We start from the raw sequence: 16,324 nt of genomic DNA on the forward strand, positions 1-16,324 counted from the left end.
GTAAATCGAGTGCAAATTGCACTTTTGCTCTTCTGAATCACTGTGAGTGCAAACTTATTTCTAATGCACTAATGTCTATGGTGCCAAAAACAACATTAGTGTGAATTGTATTTGAGCACTGTGCTTAATGTGAGGTCAATTCAAGTGTTCAGTACAGGGCTCTCTATCTAGAGCACCTATCACTTCACATGCAAAGATTGGTGCAATCAGGGCCAGAACTAGGGTTGACACCTGGCTGGTATTTTGCGGCCTGGCAGGGAAAATGATGGTTGACCCAATGTTATTAATAGGGGAAAAAAAGATAAATATATAGGAAGGCCGATATTTCTTGGTGCTGGACGCGTTCTGGCCTGCAAGGAGGAAGTCCTGCTTGGTGACATCACAGGGGCTGGGAATGGGTGGGCTGATGATGCCATGGGGCAGGAAATGGGTGGTATATGACATCAGAGACAGGGAAATTGGCCTCTTGGAGAAATGTAAGCCATGGGAGAGGAGACTGAGGGTTTTGTTAGCAAACCACTTTAGGGGTGAGTAGAAGATGGGCAACTTTACATTTACATTGCCTTTACATTAGTTATATGGCTATGCTCTAGCTGGAGTTTTTCTGGCTAGGTCAGTCAAATACTGGCCAGGTGGCAACCTTACCTCTACCCCCTGCTCCTCCACGTGGTGGCTGCTAGCCGGGTTGTCTGACCAGGCACTGTGTGAAATGCAGAAGACAAAGGCACAGCTCTTGAGCTGAAGGGTCACTGGGCAATCACCCTAATCTGGTCTCCACTTTGAAAGTGGTATTTCAACCATAGCTGGAGGGAGGCAGGTTAAATAGTCAAGTTTCAAAGTTGTCTTTATAAGGGCTCCAAGCAGCATGGGCAGATTACTATAGTAGCAGTAGGATAATAGCCTCTGGGAAGGGACTGTGGGATAGCAGGTATAGTAGGGAGAGCTGGTGCCTATAGTAGCAGTGGGATAATAATCCCTGGGAAGGGACTGTGGCCATGAGATAGCAGGTATAGTAGGGAGAGATGGTGCCTAAAGTAGGAGTGGGATAATAGCCCCTGGGAAGGGACTGTGGCTGTGAGATAGCAGGTATAGTAAGGAGAGATGGTGTCTATAGTAGCAGTGGGATAGTAGCCTCTCAGAAGGAATTGTGTCTGTGGAATAGCAGGTATAATAGGGAGAGCTGGTGCCTATAGTAGCAGTGGGGATAATAGTCTCTGGGAAGGGACTGTGACTGTGGTATGGCAGGTATAGTAGGGAGAGATGGTGCCTATAGTAGCAGTGGGATAATAGTCTCTGGGAATGGACCGTGGCTGTAGGATAGCAGGTATAGTAGGGAGAGACAGTAGCCCTACTTTTTAATAGAACCTAAAAAAGTCCCTTTTCCCCCAACTCATAATACCAATTACAATTGTCCTAGGGAACGTTACTCTTTTTGCTCAGTCTTTTGTACCATGTGAAATGCTGCTGGTATAGTGCCAAGCTCTGGGGAAATTATTGATACATAACCTGGCTCAGCATGAACTTTCTTTGTGTCTTATGTCCCTGATTGTAAAGTAGATTGAACTGATCGTTAGATATTTGTTTGTGTTCTCTTTGCATAATATTTTTATTTATGGGACAGATAAAATGCTGTTTTAAAACAGCTCCCTTCTGGAAACACTGACAATCAGTTTGGGACCTTGGAGACTTTTAAGGGTTCAAATCAGGTTACTTTTATGAGCTTTGAGGTTGTTTCTTTATTTGTATTAGGAGAGGACTTCTATTAAATTGGTAGGTTTTCACCCTAGAGTGAAAAAGTCGATTCCAACTAGTCAATTTACTAGAGTCAGCAGGATCACAAGTAACCCTATAGCTTTGGAACAAGATTTGGAAATGATGAGTAACAAATTAAAAGATAGGGGATATCCAGATATGCTAATTCAAAAAAAACAAAAGGTTAGTAAGAGATGGGAGCCTTAGAGGACGTTTTAGAGAGTCAACTATCAGGGATAAAAGGAATAGACTAGTTTATGTATCCCAATACAGCTCAGCGAGCTCAAATTTTAAGAATATATTGGACAAACATTGGCACTTACTTAGGGAAGCATATCCCTTGATCCCAGAGTTTCAATCAAACCCTATGATGTCATATCGCAGAGGTACTACTATAGGCAATAGATTAGTCAATGCAGACATACGAAAACCCCCGAGTAAGGCAATGTTTTGGGGCCCTAGGAAAGAGGGAATGTATAGATGTAAAGGTTGTGCCCAGTGCCGATATGTCCTCATGGGTTCAGAGTTTGATCATCCACAGATAAATAAGAAATTCAAAATTAGAGGATACAATACATGTGACACCAATTATGTGGTGTACATGTTGGTGTGTCCATGTAAGCTGATCTATGTTGGGGAAACCACACAAGGTGAGGGACAGGTTTTCCCAACATAGACCTACTATAAATACAGGTAACAGATCACTTCCTGTATCAAGACATTGTTTAGATTATGGTCACTCATCGGAGGACCTTAAATTCAGGGTTATTCAGTATATTCCACCACCCAAGAGAGGGGGAGATCGAACCCTGATATTAAAAAGAGCAGAAGTGAAGTGGATTGATAGACTGGGAACCCTGATTCCACAGGGGTTAAATCGTGACTTTGACTTGCATTTATTTTTGTGAATAGTACATTGTAGCTGAAATGCTGGCTATGTATAATTGTCCATGTATAATGAAATAGGTTTTATGCAATGATGAACTAATGTTTTTTACAAATACTTTGTAGTTAAGGAATGTCGCTAGCAACCGAGAGGTGGGGGGATGTGTCCGCTGACGTGCAGCCCTGTCTCCAACATGAGGACGCGTCATCACAGTGATCAGCCACGTCACTTCCGCAATGCATGGAGACGATTTGTATGCAACTATGGGGTCCTAGACACTACTGCACGCTGTAAACGCTTGAGAAAGGGAAGGAGGATTTCCGAAACGTCGAGTGGGTGCATAGTTATGTGGCATTATCGCTGGACTATGTACTGCTGGACCATGTATAGATAATTTGAAACAATGTTGCAAATGAAAGTACGCTTTGGAATGTTTTAACTTAAACAAATAAATGCTACGTTTTATCAAGGTGTTGCGATCTGGCTGGACACTATATATCTATTGAGAGAGGAATTACTCACCGCTATTCAGATCAGCACCCTATTAACGACGTGATATATTTTACTTGATTGGTGCATCATAATTGTTGGAATATATATATATATATACATATATATAATATTTATTTCAGTGCTTTCTGGATACTGGGTTTTCAAATAGTAGATCCAATCCCTGTGTAGACTAGTATAAATGTATATATGCAAGAATATTTCTAGCACAAGCATGCCCCTGAAGACAGGGGCAGGGCTTGTTGGCAGGGCTGTTTTGATAAACAGGCAAATGTGACATTTGTGCAGGTCCTTTCATCAACGGTTTTATCTATTCACTCTTGCATTTTACGTTATATTTTTTTCAGCAGATAATTAATTTACTAGGAATATAGGAAGAAAGCCTTGTGATGTTACTCTTCTTAAAACTGACCAGAGAAATAGTCACAAGCCTCTTCTCTGCTTGTTAACTTATTTTTGTGAGTAGAGCAAAATCACACGACTTTTTCACTTAATGCTTTTCTCACTAAATTAATTTTCTACCAGTTGCCACAAGTCTGCTATAATGAGCAGCAGGTTGAGCTTTTGTTTCAAATTCATTATAATAGCAGTCTCATTATAATACTACTAGAATAGAGATGATGAAAGGAATGTTGGATGTTCTATTTAGTCAGGTTATGTATGGACCCTATGTGTAATAAGAAGGATTAGAACAATATTGCAACAAATTTGATGGGAAGTATGACTGCTAAGAGCTACCAATGAGATATTTGCCATGGCCCAACAGCAGACTTGCTTAATCGTCCTTTCTTGCACCCAAAGTGATAGTCATACTCTATATCACCAAGGCAGATGTTAACACACCCAACATAGATACTGAGGTTTTGATAATCCTGTAAAGTAATGTGACACAGAACATTGTGACGTGTATCACCTTAAATAGCTTTATTAGTAAAAAATAAAATAATATTTGACATACATGCACATTTCCTTTCCCCACACTGGGTGATTCTGTACAGCTGGTGGGAAAAAATCTTTGGTACTCAAAGGTGAAAGATGCCAATCCCAGTGGTGTGGTCAGTTCCTTGGCCAAGACTCCCCAACAGGAGCCAGTTCAATGCAGATTAAAATGCAGATAAAAGAAGATTCCTTTAATAGGCTGCTTAACCCTGTTACTAAATAAGAGCTATAGCTCATATTACGAGGCTGCTGTTCATCACCAGGGGTACCTCAGCTTCAAGACAATAAAGATATTCTCTACTGCTCTCTTTACTGATTCTTCCCTCCCAATTTACCAGGCTCAATGAGCTCCACGAAACAAGCAACTTTTCAATCAGGGGTTGCCATTTAAGGAATATATGTTCAATTTAAGGATCTGTTATCCCTCAAAAAAATTAATGCAAGTGCTTAGATTGCACATCTGAGAATTTTTGTAATTCACATTAATTTTTTTTCTTGTGATGTTGCTCTGGTCATTTCTAAACAGAGAAAAATCAGACTTTCCTTTTCACACTAAGGGTTCATACAGATGGGTATTTCGTCCTGCAGTCAGTTTTCCTGCTTTTCACCACAGGGAAGTGCAGAAAGAAACACCCTTCTATATAAGCCCTAACTTAATTCTCTCCAAACTGTGTCCAGTCAGCTAAAATGAACAGCAGACACCACAGTTGTATTAGGAGTGTGAAAATGCGAATATCTTGAAACCTCCAAAAAAATGTAAACTGGAAAAGTGCTCAGAAGAGCACTCTGAGCAAATTTGCATTTACTTGTTTCAAGGGTATACATTTCCTTTAAGGCCAGTCAGTTTCCAGCATCCCTAACTTGCATTAGTCGTGGATTACACGTTTGTATGCAAGTTTGTATGATTGTAATCCAAAACCTTTATGCAAACTGACCGCTGACCACCCAAGCGGCGATATAATAATTACTACGTTTATTCGTGCAGCAGACAAATGTAACCATCAGGACTGGACTGGCTTTATCTCTATACACTTATAATAATCCTATTTTTCACAGTTAAGGCACACATACAAAAAGTGAATTACAAAAGCTATAAAATATTAACAATATATATAAAGAAGCGATCTGCAGACCATCACTAGAAGCCAGCTAAACAGTATATAATATTGTGCCGGGATAAAGATGTCATGGTTTGGCCTCAGCAGGTTTGGCAGAAGTCTTATCTGAGCTCCACAGTGTAAGTGCTGATAATGGGATAGAGAAAGAGACCGGGCTCACCAGAAAGTGGGTGGATTTTGGGAGTGGCTGGTCATAGTAAGGCTTGGACAGTGAGAATCTGGAATATAGGAAACCTGTGGATTTTATTTAACTGCAGATTCTGACAACTGATGCTGGGAGTTGTAGCATAAACATTTTTAGCGACACATTTTCATCTGTGGGTGTATGAGTTGAGGTGAGTAACAGGGCATTAAAGAATGTCAGTTGTAGGTAGGACGATTAGGGAAGAAAGATCGCAACAGCAGGGCATGGTGGTAGCAGTATCCCTTTATAATACACAAAAGCCATGAATATCCTGTAAATGATATCCTTATAAACGGTGAGTTCTGATGTCATCAGTTATAAACGGTGAGTTCTGATGTCATTTCTGTCACATGACTCACTTATATTTGTGTATTATAATAAATAAAGTACCCACAGTTGCAAAATATGAGTTCCATGACCTGTATAAAAACACTCGGCCTTCGGCCTCGTGTTTTTATATGGTCATGAAACTCCTCGGTAACTTATAATATCCTTATATTTTACAAGAGGGGGTACTTTATTCACTCTATAATACACAAAAGCCATGAATATCTTGTAAATTATATCCTTATAAACGGTGAGTTCTGATGTCATTTCTGTCACATGACTCACTGAAACGTGTGTATTATAATAAATAAAGTACCCCCAGTTGCAAAATATGAGGATATTAGAAGTTACCTCGGAGTTCCATGACCTGTATAAAAACACTCAGCCTACTGCCTCATGTTTTTATATGGTCATGAAACTCCTCGGTAACTTATAATATCCTTATATTTTACAAAAGGGGGTACTTTGTTCACTATATATTACTATTATCCAACATTATTATTATTATACTGCCAGCAGCCTCTGACAAACAACAGCTAAAGGGCTATATGTGGGGCAGTCATATCTTAAAGGAACAGTTCAGTGTAAAAATAAAAACTGGGTAAATAGAGAAGTAGTGAGTGGATGTCTAACATAACAGCCAAAACAGTACTTTCTGCTTTGTAGTTTCTAACTCTGAGTTAGTCAGCGACTTTAAGGGGGGCCACATGGGACATAACTGTTCAGTGAATCTGCAATTGATTCTCAGCATGCTGGTTTGATTCAAAAGAAAACAGTTATGACTCCTGTGGCCCCCATCAAGTCACTGATTGGTTAGTGACTGGTAACCATAACGAATCAGTGGAAACCACAAGAGCTGCAAAGCAGGAAGTAGTGTTCTGGCTATTATGTTAGACATCCAGTCACTCCAGTCTTTAACTCTTTATAGATTAAATTTTTGGCTAACTAACTATATAATAAACATTTTTTATTTTGCAAAGTCTATTTACCCAGTTGTTATACTGACCAATTCCTTTAATTAAATATTAGGGCCCCGCAAAGTATCTTTAGGTCTGCTACAAGTAAAGAGTAGTGTAGATCATTGGTATTTTTGTCCTCTCTTCAGACTAAAATAAATTGAACTGGGCAAAGTAGCAATCTGTAAATGTCCTTAGAGAGTACGGGGAGTAATTATATCAATGTATGGGAACTGGGAAAGAATTGAAAATAATTTGTGAAGATTTTAAGACCATGTTGTGGCCCCTGTGAGGGTTTAGGGAATAACTTATTCATAGCACAACAAGCAAGTTCAGTGTCGTTGGGGGTCAGGGATGGCAAAGACAGCAGCACAGTCTGGCTATGATCGCCTATCATTTGGGTGAAGCTGCTCATATTAACTGTCGCATCCCTGCAATGTCCCAAGCTCCACCTGTTCATGTATCACAAGTCTTTCAAAGTGGAATAAAACAGCAGCAAATTTGAATAATATGTTACAACGTGATTTGCACTTAATTGTGAGAATTAATAAATATAGAACTATTAACATATATCTATTTTTGAAACTGCAATTAAGGCTTGGGAATATGAATACCCCCCTTAGTGTTCCTAGTTGCCAGCCACAGTTCAGTATTGGATATTTCCTGAAATGTGAAAATCAAAAATAGAAACTTTCTGAATTCAAGATTTGGCAGATTTGCCTGGCTGTGATCAGTATTCTGAAAGAAATTATGTATTATATATATATATATATATATATATATATATATATATATCTATATATCTATATATCTATATATCTATATATATATATATATATATATCTATATATATATATATATATATATATATAATATATTTTTCAGTACAAATTACAATATCATTATTGAAATGGAAACTAAAGTTTAATTCCCCCCCCCCACCTGCTACAATATTGACATTAGGATGATTTGGTTGTGTCTTTTTAAGGGGGAAAATACTGACTTTTTATTGAGTGTAAAGTTAGCTATGCATTCTCCCATTTGTAATGTGAAAGTGACACACCAGAGGGCACTGTTTCTCAGAGCAATCATGGCTGCCCCCACACTTGGAAAATGTGTTTTACTAGACACTGATAGAATAATCATGTGATTACAAACTCTATATGTAAAAATAATTAACTTTATGTGAGCTGCAGCTCCAGAAAGTAGAGGTTTTTTTTAGAGAATTTCTTTCCCCTTTAAAAATCATTTTACTTTTATTTCAAGGGCTCTTATACATGGGTATTTCTTATGTGTTTACAAGCGCACGTTGAGCATGTAAAAACATATTATATGTGCTTTTTTTGTACATAAGAGCATTTTTGTCATTTCCAAACCCAACCCTCAGTTCTGTAGGTTTCTAAACACACGTCAGGTACAAGATAATGCAGCATGCTGCATCTTAAAAAACGCAATGAATCACAAATGGAATAAAATGCAACTCAGAACTCTCAGGAATGCAACCAGTTGGAATATAATGGAATGAATTAGCTTATGTGTTTAGTCAGTGATCCCCAACCAGTGGCTCTTAAGCAATGAGTTGCTCACCAACCCATTTCATGATGCTCCCAGTGGCCGCCATTGTAGACTGCCAGTCCACTTAGGGGCTTCCAAAAAGCCAATCACAACTCATATTTGGCACATTTTTCACATGCTTATGTTGCTCTCCAAATATGAATGTGGCTCATAGGTGAAAAAAGGTTTGGTATCCCTACGTTTATTTTTGCTCCAACCTACGTCTCAAATGCACATAAAGCACATTAAAAAAGCCTGTGTATAAGAGCCCTTTAGGACCCTTGACTGGTGGTCACATAGATCAAGATTCTCATTTATTTGAGGGCGCTGGTTTGTGTGATACCATCAACAAGGGTGAACCCACATTCTTAATTCTTGGGTCTAGATTGTCAAATTTAAAATAGTCTTGTAGTTCAGTTGTGTGAAATATGTAACTATTGACTTTTCAGGGATGTTGCACCTGCCATATTTCAACCTACTGAACTATAGTTCCCAGCATCAAGGGAGGCCGAGAGTTGTAGTCCAGCAACAACCCACTGGTTATTTCCCAGACATCTGTGTCCTACAGCAGTGAGTCTGAGAATATTTTTCTTCACCCAATCCACAGGAAAGTGCACCTTGAGCTGAACTGTATAAGACACCTTCTTCTACTCATCCTTAATCCAATTAGGTATCACTTGTAACACAGCAGAGTTACCCAATGGGCTAGAAAATAGTGCTGAATATTAGGTTCTGGTTTGGTAATGAACCTTAGGAATCTCAGTTCTCTGACTGCTGGAAAAGGGATGACCATGTCTTTAACCCAAGTTCATGGTCTGTCCTTAGGTACTGTATATTGGGACGAGATGGAGTGGTATTGGCTCTCCCACACTAGGTCCACTCATGGGCACCTGCTGTACATATGGTGTCATAGGGACACGCTGCATGCACAATCTCATAGGCACACACTCAGTTCTTTTTTGACAGAACACTTTTTGCATTGAACCACACAGCACCAGTGAAAGCGACAAAGGCAGTTCTCCTCCACCACAACATTCTCCTCCCTGTGTCCCCGTCCACAGCACAAGAGGTCACACCCCCCTACGTCCAGAGCAGTACTGTTACACACACGCCCCCGCGTTCCCGGGGAGCCTGTTTTCCTGTTGGCCTGACAAAAATCTGGGGATTCTGCAGAGTAGATGAGATCTTGTTTGTCTGGTGGTTTGATGTTGTGTCCCACAGGGATAATAGTCTTGCCATCATTGCCCCCCATGACTTTAAATGCTCCATTAAATCTCTCCAGCAATCGGTCTCCCACTTCCCGGAAATGAGGCATCTTCTTCCAGCAGGTGCGTAGGGTGCAGGAACCGGAGAGACCATGGCACTTGCATTCTGTTCTCATGTAGTTCTTCACAGCCTGCAGGTCATAGAGGCATAAGGGTATGAATGACCAAAGCAAACCATGGCTACAGACAATTCCCCTGACAACATCTTGCCTTACTGTACACAGTATCCCACAGCTACAGTAAATTCCTCTTAGTATACCCAATATTCCCAGTTACCTTCCCTTCAGCTGACACCGTCTCAGCATGCTTACCAGAACCATGAAAAACAAACAAATGCATTTTATAATCAATTATATAATCGTGTCAACAAACTGCCTGCCAAAGCACTGTTTCTTCCAATTTTATTTTAAAGGAGGCAGATACTGGGGAGTTGTAGGTCAACATTGTAGATGGCTATACAAGCAATAGGTCATCCACAGGTTCACATTGAGCAAATCACATTTAGCCTTTCTGGGACATGAGCATTGACCAATTGGAACAAGATGGAATTGCAACAAAGTTCATATGAACATGGTTGTTTCCTTCTAAGCAGAAATCAGTTCTGTTAATTTAGAGGAAGAGAAGCCGAACGGAGATGAGAATAAGGAAAATGAGCAAGGCAAAGAGAGAACTGGAGAGACAGAGGGAGTGATAGACAGACAGGAGGGAGAGTCACAGAAGGAGGAGACAGATCAGAGATAAGACTAGATGCTTCTCCCAAGGAATGTCTCTTCAACCTCCCTGCAGGCAGAAACCCGCCACCCCCAGGAATGCTGCACGACCTCTCTGATCCATCTCTTGCTGCTAATTAATTCATGATTCATGAATGATCCCTGCCTGCCCCGGCTCTTTCATTAAAATATCTGTACACACGGCAAGCATGCAGCCTAAGTGTGAAGCTTTTGCTTCTGTACGTGTGTCAATGACGGCAAGAGCTTTTGCTTTGTGCTTTCATTAAAGGGGAAACTATTCAAAAACAGCTTTTTGCAAAATGAATGAATGAAACGCAACTTCCCAATATACATTCAATACACATTGTCAATGATTTTAAGTTCTATCTAAATGTAATTGGTATTGAAAGCAGTGTTTGTTTATTGCTTTCTGGTCTCTGGTTCTGACTTTTGAGCCAGTGTAGCAGTTTGTTCTCCTCCAGGTGAGAATGGAAGCTTAGGCTGATGTCAGTAGCCTCTGCCCCTCCTTTTAAAATTCAGCAGAAAGAATCCCAAGGCACACAGGATAATTGCAAGCAAGCTGCCTTGCGTGTTTATTGCGAAGTGCAACGTTTCGGGGTCACGCCCCTTTCTCAAGCTTGAGAAAGGGGCGTGACCCCGAAGCGTTGCACTTCGCAATAAACACGCAAGGCAGCTTGCTTGCAATTATCCTGTGTGCCTTGGGATTCTTTCTGCTGGACTGTTTTGGAATCGGCCGATCCTCTACCTTCGTGCACCAGGTGTCGTTACTCTAATTTACTAAGGGTGTGTGAGAGCCATAGTTGAACCTCCTTTTAAAATTGCAGGGCCAGTGACTCTGGCATGCCCATCTGAAATCTGGTACTAGAATGGTCTGCTTTTAGAGCCTCCTAGCTAGAAATACATAAATCCAAATCCAGCTGCAGATGGAGTGGTTGTGTTTTCTTTCAGCACTATAACTCATAGGAGTATATTTATCAAAGAGTGAAGTTAGAGATCACCACAGTCCGCCTGTCTCCATTAATTTCTATGGGACTTTTAGAAGTGTATTTATCAATGGGTGAAAGTGAAAGTTCATCCTTTGATAAACGCCTTTAAAACTCCTATATAAATGAATGGAGAGTGGCGGTATTTCACGCTAGTAGACTGTGGCGATCTCTAACTTCACTCTTAGATAAATATACCCCATAATATGCAGGTATAGGCAAAATGATTAGATCAGATCAGTTGAGCTTTTATTCTGTTTTGTTCTTTGGATTATGTTGGCATTTTATAAATCTTAATATTAATAGTAGTAATACTACCAATAATATTTTTTTAAGGAATTCTTCATTCTACAAATAATTAAGCTGTGCAAAATAACACTTGGTTTCAATATAGCGAGTTAGCCAGAAATGTAATTAATGTAATGTATAAAGGCTGGAACAGCTTTGTAGCTCTATGTTTTGATACCAGGCATTAACCCCAATAAGTGACTTGAGGGGGGGGGCTATAGGGTTTTTTTAAGCACAAACAGGCCGGGCGTGGCCCGGTGACGTAGGGGGGAGGGTGATGTCAGGGGCGGAACTGATGACTTGGCAATGTCATTCACTTAAATGTCCTTTGCGGGGTTCCTAATTTGGAAAACCGGCTGTCCGGGTGAAATTCGGACAGGTGGCAACCCTAGGGGAGCATATGGGTCATAACTGTTTGCTTTTGAATCTGACCTGCCTGCTAAGAATCAAAAGCAAACTTACTGCACATGTATGTTCCATGTGGCCCCCCTTCAAGTTGCTGACTAACTCGGAGTTAGAGAGCTACAAAGCAGGAAGTAGTGTTCTGGCTGTTATGTTAGACATCTGCTCACTCCAGCCTTTATACATTACATTTTTGTCTAATTAACTATATTAGAAATATTTGTTTATTTTGCGAAGACTATCTATTTAACCAGTTTTTATACTGAGCTGCACTCTACAGCAATACCCTTGTCCTGTAAAAAAATGGATACAATTTCATCCCACTATTCAGTCCTTACCAGCCTTCCAGCCTCGTTGTTATGGAGATCAATTAACGTCCGTATATCACTCTTCCCTTTCTTTCTCTTGGCATCCATGAACTGTCGAGACTTCTCATATCCAAATTCCACATCATCTCCGCAGCCCCCCCATTCCCAAGCAGAACCATCTGCTCCCGGACCAATGGCGAGGGGAGGAGGGGGGCCCCAGTTACGTGTAACCTCACAGCCACACTGCAGCAGCTCCCCCATGCTACAGGCCTGTGTCACTGCATGGATCACTCCAGCTGCCGTGATTGCGTACACAAATGCTGTCTCGCGGATATCTGTGGGAGAATAGGACATATATGAGCTTCCGAGTGTACTGACCTGTAGGGACCTACTGTACTGTTGTGTGCTGAGGCAATTAGGTTTACAAATGCAATGCTGCTAACAGTGGAGGTTTCAGCAATAGCCTTGAGAGGGGTTTTGTCATGTAAAGGAAGTCAAGTCACTGAGTTCCATTCTGGTGAACTTGCTGATGAAGTACACCTTTCTATACAATTAGGACATTTTAATTACAAGTGCATAAAATCAGCAAGGTGGATCTAAGGAGTTATCCAACCAACAATATCTGTATCACTGCCCAACTCTTCAGTATAACCAACAGTTCATTTGTGGGCCAAAAAGAAGGATACCCCAGCTGTAATCATTGCACCTTTTGGCTGTTTTCCCCACCACTGCTATAGGCACCATCTCTCCCTACTATACCTGCTATCCCACAGCCACAGTCCCTTCCCAGAGACTATTATCCCACTGCTACTATAGACACCATCTCTCCCTACTATACCTGCTATCCCACAGCCACAGTCCCTTCCCAGAGACTATTATCCCACTGCTACTATAGACACCATCTCTCCCTACTATACCTGCTATCCCACAGCCACAGTCCCTTCCCACAGCCTATTATCCCACTGCTACTATATGCACCGTCTCTCTACTATACCTGCTTTCCCACAGTTCCTTCCCAGAGACTATTATCCCCACTGCAACTGTAGACACCATCTCTCCCTACTATCCTGCTATCCCACAGCCACAATCCCTTCTCAGATGCTATTATCCCACTGCTACTATAGGCACCATCTCTCCCTAACAGGGCCGCCATTAGAAATCATGGGGCCCTGTACAACAAAGTTTTCGGGGCCCCGCCCACACTCGCGCACAAGACCCACCCCTGATCCCACCCACTCCACCCAAGCCCCACTCCATCCTGCCCAAAGACCACATAGACATCAGCACTAAAAAAGTAACCCCCCCACACACAAGCTATAAAAAGCTATTGATGGTCAGGGCCCCATTATAAGTTAAAAAAAAAAAACATTGGTGCCAGGGCACCCCTTACAAGTTAAAAAAAAATTAGGGCCCCAAAAAATATTTTTAAAAAAACATTGGTGCCAGGGCCCCCCTTACAAGTTAAAAAAAAAATTGGGGCCCCAAAAAATATTTTTAAAAAAACATTGGCACCAGGGCCCCCCTTACAAGTTTAAAAAATTGGAACTCCAAAAAATTTTTTTTTTAAAAAAAAAACATTGGTGGCAGGGGCCTATAGAATATAGAATATAATATATTAAAAAAACACAAATTGGTTTCAATAGAATTGAACTTGTGGCTTCAACTTCGCCTCCTTTCGTGACTTTGGGTCTTTTCGCCATTTCAGGACTTCAATTTCAGCTGTTTTTGCGACTTCGGGGCTTTTCGCCGCTTCTGGATTTTGGCTTAGGCTATTTTCATAGCCGCTTCAGAAGTTCGACTTCGGCTGTTTTCGTGGCTTCGGGTCCTTCGGCTGTTCGGCACTTCCGCATCTCTGCCGTTCGGGATAGCCGCACAGCTTTGGTGCTCGCAAGGGGGGGCCCAGCTCTTTCAAAACTGCAGCACTGCCGCCCCCCCCCCAATGGCGGCCCTGCGCCCTGCTATACCTCCTTTCCCACAGCCCCCCACCCCCAGGCTATTATCCCACTGCTACTATAGACACCATCTCTCCCTACTATACCTGCTATCCCACAGCCACAGTCCCTTCCCAGAGACTATTATCCCCACTGCTACTATAGACATCATCTCTCTCTACTATACCTGCTATCCCACAGCTACAGACCCTTCCCAGACATTATTATCCCACTGCTACTATAGGCACCATCTCTCCCTACTATACCTGCTATCCCACAGTCACAGTCCCTTCCCAGAGACTATTATCCCACTGTTACTATAGGCACCATCTCTCCCTACTATACCTGCTATCCCACAGTCACAGTCCCTTCCCAGAGACTATTATCCCACTGCTACAATAGGCACCATCTCAACCCTCCAGGTTATTGTTAAAAAGCGTTATCAGTGATCAGGAAGAAAAATGCTTTAACCAGCCCCAGACAAACAGGAATAAGCCTCACAACCATACAAACAGAAATATTTTTTTCTTCACCAAAACAACCACTGACAGGATTGCAGCCTAGAAGAGATCCTTCAGCAGGGGCCCTAAGGCAAAGATATAACTCACAAATCAGACATACAGAAAGGCGTCAGAAAAATTCCTTTCACAACGTGGGCACTTCAGGGCCTCACTTTAGATGTCCATCAAGCTCTCCAGTCTCTGAAAAAGATAAAGTGATCCATACGGAGCATGAAAAGCCTACGGAAAGGCAATGTACTCCAGTCCTCACATTCCCAAACTACCTAAGTGACAGGGCAACCCACATTTACTAAAAACAAGCTGCGCCCGTTGAAATAGTGATTGATTTTTCAGTAATGAATGTTGTCTGACTCTCCATCTTGCCCCCTCAATGTATTTTTTAAAAACTCTGCAGTCAATGAGTCAATCTATGAGATGTTTTTCTCCATAGGTTTTTTCAGTGCTAAAGTCTGGAAAGGGGAACTACAAAATCAAGATTGTGTTTTTTTCACATCATCACTCTACAGAAAGAGTACTCTTTTATATGATCATTATTAGCTTATTTACTAATAAACCTTTCTGTAATGTGGTTTGACCTGGGGATCAAACAAAGCATAAATAACATGTTGGTGGAGCAACATCTTAGAAATTAGATGACAGCAGTAGATGTGAGGCTAATATAACACTGTGAATTTCCCAGAATTTAGCCCTCCAAGCTAGACTTAAGGCAATGAAACAAGCCAACTCCAGACCAGGCCAGTACAAGGCGATTAGTCAGCCAATTCTTTCGCTAGTCATCTTGCTACAATAAGTTATTTGCCTTATCGGACATCAACTGTGAATGGCAATAGCAGAAGGAGAAACCAGTATTTTCCTTGATATTTTCTTCCCATTAAATCTGTTTTTAGTCTTTAAATGGATAGGAATTTTTTTTTTTTGTCCTAGCCACTTTACTTTTATGAATGATTGCTGACAAGCATACTGAGAAGAAATATTTGGTCAGGCTGTCCAAATAAGTTTCAAGAGCAATCATATATTTGTCTTTATTTTACCCTCACTCACTTCAACCCCCAATCTCTTGCCTCACCCATTATTCTTTTTCACCCCTAATTTACATTATGGGGCTGATTTATTAAGGGTCGAATTGAAAATTCTAATTTTCAAAATTTTTTATGGTCAAAACTGTCAAATTCAACTACGGCATTATCCAAACTCGTTTCAAGTATTTTAAAAGTATTCAAAGTAGATTTTCGAGATTTATCATACTCTGGCCCTTTAAGAATTCGAAATTTGGCTATTCGCCACCTAAAACCTGCCGAATTCCTCTATAAGTCAATAGGAGAGATGCAGTGACCAATTTGGAGTTGTTTGTAGCCTTCCTGACATACAAGTTTTTTTCGGAGAAAAAACTTGAATCGAGTTTGGTCGAAGTCGATTCGAGTTTTCGAGTGAGTAAAATTCGTCCGAGTTTAAGATATTTGATTTTATTAATAAATAGTTAAATATTTGAATTTCGAGTAAAATCAAATTCAAAAAAGCGCCTCTGGGGGGCACATTTACTAAGGGTAGAATATCGAGGGTTAATAAACCCTCGAATTCGACCCTCGAGGTAAAATCCTATGAATTCGAATATCGAATTCGTAGGATTTACCGCAAATCCTACGATCGAACGATTCGAAGGATTTTAATC

At 40.9% G+C, this 16,324-nt stretch overlaps 1 protein-coding gene across 1 annotated transcript in view; it reads right to left on the reverse strand.

The window, feature by feature from the left end:
- Positions 1-8,328: 8,328 nt before the first annotated feature.
- wnt6.L (Wnt family member 6 L homeolog) overlaps positions 8,329-16,324 on the reverse strand; it is a 41,361-nt gene continuing 33,365 nt past the window's right edge. Inside the window, exons 3-4 of the mRNA XM_018235721.2 lie at positions 12,234-12,538; positions 8,329-9,622 (exon numbers count right to left, since the gene is read on the reverse strand). Of these exons, the coding sequence (XP_018091210.1) occupies positions 9,161-9,622; positions 12,234-12,538 (767 nt within the window). The 3' untranslated portion in view covers positions 8,329-9,160. The remainder of the gene's footprint in view (positions 9,623-12,233; positions 12,539-16,324) is intronic.

Source organism: Xenopus laevis, chromosome 9_10L (assembly GCF_017654675.1).
Source record: "Xenopus laevis strain J_2021 chromosome 9_10L, Xenopus_laevis_v10.1, whole genome shotgun sequence".
NCBI lineage: Eukaryota > Metazoa > Chordata > Amphibia > Anura > Pipidae > Xenopus > Xenopus laevis.